Here is a 7,518-nt window from a genome sequence, read left to right on the forward strand (position 1 = left end):
ATTTAGGTCTTTAATCCATTTTATTTTATTTTTGTGTATGGTGTGAGGGAATGTTCTAATCTCATTTTTTTATATGTGGCTGACCAGCACCACTTGTTGAAGACAGTACCTTTTCTCTATTGTACATACTTGCCTCCTTTGTCATAGATTAAGTGATCATAGGTGTGGAGGCTTATTTATAGGCTCTCTATTCTGTTCCATTGATCTGTATGTCTGTTTTGGGGCCAGTATCACAGTATTGTGATTACTGTAGTTTTGTAGTATAGTCAAGTTGGGTGGCTTATACCTTTAGCTTTGTCCTTTTTTCTGAAGAGTGCTTGGCAATCAGTGGTCTTTTGTTGTTCTAGTTTTAGGACTATTTTTCTATGAATTTGAGGACTATTTAAGGATTATTCGAGTTCTGTGAATTTTAGGATTTTTGTCTAGTTCTATGAAAAATGTCACGGGTATTTTGATAAGGATTGCACTAAATCTGTAGATTTCTTTGGGTAGTATGGCCATTTTCATAATATTAATTCTTCCAATCCAAGGGAATGGGATATCTTTCCATATCTTCATATCATTTTCCATTTCTTTCATCAAAGTTTTATGGTTTTGAGAATATAGGCCTATCACCTCCTTGTTTTGTTTTTGTTTTTGTTTTTTTAAACCCTTTTTTGGAATATAATTGCTTTACACTGTTGTGCCAGTTTCACTGTACAACAAAGTGAATCAGCTGCATCTACACATATATCCCCATATCCCCTATCTCCGGCAACTCCTTCTTGCTTTCCCTGTCCCAGTCCTCTAAGTCACCATCTATCATCGAGTAGATCTCCCTTTGTTATGCAGCAGGTTCCCACTAGCTATCTATTTTATATATGATAGTGTATATGTGATGCTACTCTTTCATTTCATCCCAGCTTCCCCTTCACACCCTCCCCTCTATGTCCTCAAGTCCATTCTGTACATCTGCATCTTTATTCTTGCCCTGTCACTGGGTTCATCAGTACCAATTTTTTAGATTCCATATATGTGAGTTAACATACGGTATTTGTTTTTCTCTTTCTGGCTTACTTTGCTCTGTATGACAGACTCTAGGTCCATCCACCTCACTACAAAAAATTCAATTTCATTCCTTTTTATGGCTGAGTAATATTCTATTGTATATATATGCCACATCTTCTTTATCCATTCATCTGTTGATGGGCATTTAGGTTGCTTCCATGTCCTGGCTATTGTAAAGAGTGCTGCAATAAACATTGTGGTACTTTGTTCTTTGGGGATTATGGTTTTCTCAGGGTATATGCCCAGGAGTGGGATCGCTGGGTCCTATGGTAGTTCCATTTTTAGTTTTTTAAGGAACCTCCAAATTGTTTTCCATAATGGCTGTACCAATTTACATTCCCACCAACGGTGCAGGAGGGTCCCCTTTTCTCCACACCTTCTCCAGCATTTATTGTTTCTAGATTTTTTGATGATGGCCATTCTGACTGGTGTGAGGTGATACCCCATTGTGGCTTTGACTTGCATTTCTCTAATGATGAGTGATGTTGAGCATCTTTTCATGTGTTTGTTAACCATTTCCATGTCTTCTTTGGAGAAATGTCTATTTAGGTCTTCCACCCATTTGTAGATTGGGTTATTTGTTTTTTTGGTATTAAGCTGCATGAGCTGCTTGTATATTTTGGAGATTAATCCTTTGGCAATTGCTTCGTTGGCAAATATTTCCTCCCATTCTGAGGGTTGTCTTCTTGTCTTGTTTATGGTTTCTTTTGCTGTGCAAAAGCTTTTAAGTTTTACGAGGTCCCATTTGTTTATTCTTGATTTTATTTCCATTATTCTAGGAGGTGGATCAAAAAGGATCTTGCTTTGATTTATGTCATGGAGTGTTCTGCCTATGTTTTCCTCTAAGAGTTTTATACTGTTTGGCCTTACATTTAGGTCTTTAATCCATTTTGAGTTTATTTTTGTGTATGGTGTTAGGAAGTGTTCTAATTTCATTCTTTTACATGTAGCTGTCCAATTTTCCCAGCACCACTTATTGAAGAGGCTGTCTTTTTTCCATTGTATATTCTTGCCTCCTTGTTTAAGTTTATTCCTAGGTATCCTTTTAGTGCCATTTTAAATGGGATTTATTTTTTTACTTTCTCTTCCTAATATTTCAACAGTAGTGTATAGAAACACAACAGATTTCTGTATATTAATCCTGTATTATGCAACCTACTGAATTCATTTATTACTTCTAATGGTTTTTGGTTGGAGACTTTTGGGTTCTCTATATGAAGTATCACATCATCTGCAAATTGTGACAGTGTTACCTCTTCCTTTCCAATCTGCATATGTTTTATTTCCTCTTCTTTTCTGACTACTGTGGCTAGAATATCCAATTCTATCTAAAGTAGAAGTGGCAAGAGTGAGCATCCTTGTCTTGTTCCTGAATTTAGTAGGAAAGCTTTCACTTTTTCACTATTTAGTATTATCTTGGCTGTGTGTTTGTCATAAATGGCCTTTACTACATTGAGAAATTTTCCCTCTACACCCACTGTGACAAGAGTTTTTATGGATGATGAATATTTTCAAATGCTTTTTATGCATCTATTGAGGTGATCATGTGATTTTTGCCTTTCTTTTTGTTAACATGGTGCGTCACCATCACACTGATTGACTTGCATGTGTTAAACTATCTTTGTGATCCTGGAATAAATCCAACTTGATCATGGTGTATGATTCTTTTTGTATTTTTGGTTTGCTAACATTTTGTTGAGGATTTTTGCCTCTATATTCATCAAAGATATTGGCTATAATTTTTTTAGTCTCTTTGTCTGGTTTTGGTATCAGGGCAATGGTGGCCTTGTTGAATAAATTTGGGAGTGTTTCCTCATCTTCAACTTTTTGGAATAGAGAAGGATAGGTATAAGTTCTTCTTTATATGTATGGTAGAATTCCTCTGTGAAGTCCTCTGGTCCTAGTCTTTTGTTTGCTGGAAGTTTTTTGAATTACAGTTTTAATTTCACTTCTAGTGACTAGTCTGTTCAAATTGTCTGTTTCCTTTGAACTCAGTCTTGGTGTGCTGTATGTTTCTAGGAATTTGTCTATTTCTTCTATGTTGTCCAGTTTGTTAGCATACAACTATTCATAGTATTCTCTTATGATTTTTTGTATGTCTGTGGTATTGCTTGTTATTTCTCCTCTTTCACTTCTTATCAAACTTGAAGTGACTTTTTATGGTAAAAACTATGAAATCCAAGTTGGAAGGGAGTATAAACTAAGGAAGGTGATTCCTTCTACTTGGCACTCACATTTTGACAATAAAAAAATGAGTTACAATCCAATAATTTATGGAATGCCTTCAAAAGGAATTTTCACAAAGCTACTTATTTCATTTTCTGAGAACAATTATTTTTAGACATTTTTCTTTCAGTTGAGAAATCTTTCTACCTGTTTTCTCATGTTAGTCACTTCTCTAATCTGATCACTCTGCTGTGTTTAATCCCTGAAAATAGGCATAAGGAAAATATATCTCCATTCCAGTTTTTATTATTCTTCAGTTTCTTTCCTTTTCTGTCTCCCTTAACATTTGAAACTATCAATTCTACTTCATAAATTCTCTGTTATAGACAGTTTACTTTTCAATACTGCTGCCAAGACACACTTTATGGCCACAGTGCCCCTTTATTACTGAAAAGTCTTTTATCTTTATTGCATACTTCTAGTACCTTTCCATTCAAACCTCTGGATTAATCTGTAACAGCAAAAATATCTATTCTGTGCATCACTGAATAACCTGCTCTGAGAACAGTGCCTGGCACAAAATATGCACTCAATCAATATTTCTCCAATAAAAAAAAAGGGAGGGATTAAGTCAAACACTGCTGTGTCAATGTAAGGTATTTGGATAGATTACCATCATTTTTTACTTTCTCTAAAGCTCAATGTCTTAAATGTTCTTTAACTAAGGGAGTCACATTTCAGAACTTGGAGGTATGTTAAGAGTTAGGATGTAAAGACTCTTTTTTGGGTATATAAATAGCCTAATAAATCATATTCTTCCCAAACTTAGTGAACTTCTCTCCCCCCTTATACTTGCTACTGTACTTTCTAGTCTTTCTTCGAAATTGACATCAGTTCATTTGTCACAAGTTCAAAACACCTCCCTGAACTATTCCCTTCATCCCAACTGTCAGCTCGAAATTTTTTTAATTTTTTTTACTTTTTTTTTTTATCTTCATGTACTAGAATGTAAACACTGTAAGAACAGGAAACTTGTCTATAATTTTTCTACTTTGTCTTCACTGTCTAAGATGAAACCCCTTAGAAACTACTCAAAACTTGTCAATTAAATGACTGAAATGAATTTCCTCAACCTCAATATATGCAAACAAATTCACTTGTAATTCCATCAGAAGCAGATTATATGATAGAATATTTTAATTCTAACTTACCCTTTCCTTACTTCTTTATTGTCATGTATTTAACACCTACCTCTGCCTCTAATTTCTCATTAATTCTGGAAAGTATCCCTTTCATTCCATTACTCCTTTAAGCACCTAGGCCACCTCTCTTCTACCTGGGACTTTGTCATGACCTCATGAATATGTGTCATTTCTCCTTCACTTTCCCCTCCAGCTCCATCCTAGATACAGTGAGATTTGCAAAGCATGGTTCTGAAATACTGTGAGATTTGTGCTTGAGGATGTGAATGCCTAAGCATGTGGGATATGAGAAACAAGTGGAGAATGTTTATTTCTGATGCAAATATTAGAAGAAATATCAGAGAAGCCTGTTAGCCCAATCTTCAAAAGAGCACATAATACCTGAAAAAAGACTAATTCACAAGCAAGTACACAGAGATTACTTAGAAGCAATGAACCATTTTTATTGAGAATAAGTGATTTCCACAACAGTACAATGTTAGGATATCTATACAGTCATAACAGAGAACCAGAGATGAAGGGAGTAAAAGTTAACTTTTGGAAGAGAGTCAGATGATACCACCACAGAGCCTCAGGCCTCAAAGATGCCAATCTCAAAATGTGTAGTTGGAGGTCAAAACCTCTGTCAGGCATGCACTTCCTTGGATACAGAAATCATGGGGTATAGATCCTTGAATCAGCATTATCTTTAGAGGTGTTGTTTCCGAAGCAAGCAAGGCTTGGATGGTGATGTTCTAGTAGCAAGAAGAATACCACCTCCTGTAGCAAACTGGCCAGGAGCTGCAGTAGCCAGAGCCGTAGCCACAGCCATATCTGCTTCCGTAGCCACAGCCGTAACGGGAGCCGTATCCACAGCCATAGCCACAGCCATAGCCAGTCCGATAGCTACAGCTGTAATAGGGGCTAAATCCACAGCCGTAGCCACAGGCATTGCTGTAGTGCTTGTAACACGTGTTGTCAAGGGAAATGGATATAACCGGAGTGTAGATAATTTTTGACTCACCCTTGTGTTACCTATAGGTTCCAATATTTCTGGGACATAAGAAGCAAATCCAATTCTCCTGCCATATTATAAGCCTTTAAACATGTTTTGATAACTCATGTCACTTCTTTCCTCACAAGTCTAGATATGATAAGGAAACATTTCCCCTAAGTTTCTCTTCCTTGGACATCTCCTGTATCTTCCCCCTCATCACATCCAGAATTTGGAGACTGGCCTTCTCGATGGATTCAGAAGTCTATCACTCCTTTCCCTTTATTCATGTCAATATTCAATTCGAGTCCACATCATAGATTTCCTGAATTCTCCTTGATTCAAATCTCTTTCTCTTCCAATCCATTCTATAAGACAATACCAGCTTCCTTCCCCATAAACATAATTCTTATTTTTGTGTGTGTTTTTGTTATTTTAGATGTGAGTAATCCCTAAACAGTAAGTTATTGAAGAAAAATGTTTGAGAAATGTTTGGAGAAACCAATGAAGTCACATGAATGCACCAAAATTTAAAAATTAAAAAACAGGGAAGTTACAAAACCTGTAGTCACCGATGATTTAAAGTAAGATTGACAACACAGACTTGATAGATTCAAAGACGCATTTCATTGAGAAACCATTTGCCCCAGTGTGGAGCACTAATGCTCATGGCCGAGGACAAAACCTAGAAAGAGAGCATGAGATAGATGTAGAGTTAAATTTCAGAAAACAAATGGAATTTTATCTTCTTTCTTCTATCAAAGCCTATCTATGGCAAAAGAAAAAACATTTGAAGGGAATAAAAATAGTCAATGACTGCACCTTGGAACAGATTTCCACTTGTCACTTCAGTAGCAAAGGATGTTCTGGTAGTAATTTGCTAACGGCAAAAGAAATAGCATCTCCTGCAGCAAAATGAATGGTAGCCATGGCAACTAAAGCCACATCCAGAGCTTGACCCATATGGCCATAACCATAGCCAGATCTATAGCCCTACCCCAGTTCTGGGGAGTGCCTTCACTCACAGACATAGCCCGGGCGATAGCGATAGCTATACCTCCATAGAAATTTCCATAGCAGTAACAACTCATGATGCTTAGGAGGTAAAAGTGTCAATGTAAGGTGTATGTGGGGAGCAAGAGAGCCTGTAGATCAGAGTGTAACCCACAATCTCAGACCTTTATGTGCAGTCAGGTGGGTGGGAAACTGAGTCAAACCTGCTCAGTGACGTAACAATTTGCTTCAAAAGAGCTCATTTCACTAGGCACTTCGAATTTAAGAAATCTCTTTTTAAATTGCCCTTCCCCAGGGTTTTCTCTAGTTAATAATAAGCCTGGACTTCTTTTTCATGACCCCGACTCTACTGAAAACATGCCTCTCATGTGACTCATGACCTTACAAAGACCAAAATAAATCTTTTGTTCTCTAATTAAATTTAGTGGCTATGAAATCACATGTGCGTATGTGCATATATGTTGCATACATGTGTGTATATGTTTATTCTTATTAGACAAGACTAGTAATATTATTATCAATACCCACATTTTATATAAAATAACATAATACTACAATACTGAGGGGATTTTTGGTAATCCAGAGAAATTGGAGGGTATTTTATTTATTGGTCCCTATTTCTTTTTTCATACAATTTTTGAAGGTTAGTTTCCATTTACAGTTATGACAAAGTATTGACCGAATTCCCCATGTTGTACAGTACTACTTTGAGCCTATTTTATACCCAATAGTTTGAGATTTAAAAAATTAAGTGACTTAGCCAGAATCACACAGCTGTGCAATGAAAGAAATATAACTTATTTATTTGACTCCAGATTTCATATGCTTTAGGTATGACTTTAAGAAGAGGCAGAATTTAATAAATTAGTTCTCATTAAAAACATCAAAATGCCAATATTTGCATTGTGTAAATTGTCAACCTCCATGCCTTGCTTTTTTTTTTTTTGATTATTATTATTTTTAAGCTCTTTATTGGAATATCATTGCTTTACACTCTTGCACCAGTTTTTGAGGTACTCCAAAGTGAATCAGCTGTATTTATACATATATCCCCATATCCCCTCCCTCCCGTGACTCCCTCCCACCCTCCCTGTTCTGGCCCTCTAAAGCATCACC

General features: G+C 36.3%; 1 protein-coding gene across 1 annotated transcript; it reads right to left on the reverse strand.

The window, feature by feature from the left end:
* Positions 1 to 5,149: 5,149 nt before the first annotated feature.
* LOC130829895 (keratin-associated protein 21-1) lies at positions 5,150 to 6,479 on the reverse strand. The gene is made up of 2 exons (XM_057696440.1): positions 6,414 to 6,479; positions 5,150 to 5,356 (listed from the first exon to the last, which is right to left on the reverse strand). The coding sequence occupies exons 1-2, from the start codon at positions 6,477 to 6,479 to the stop codon at positions 5,150 to 5,152; spliced, it is 273 nt and encodes a 90-aa protein (XP_057552423.1).
* Positions 6,480 to 7,518: the final 1,039 nt, after the last annotated feature.

This window comes from Hippopotamus amphibius, chromosome 10 (genome assembly GCF_030028045.1).
Source record: "Hippopotamus amphibius kiboko isolate mHipAmp2 chromosome 10, mHipAmp2.hap2, whole genome shotgun sequence".
NCBI lineage: Eukaryota > Metazoa > Chordata > Mammalia > Artiodactyla > Hippopotamidae > Hippopotamus > Hippopotamus amphibius.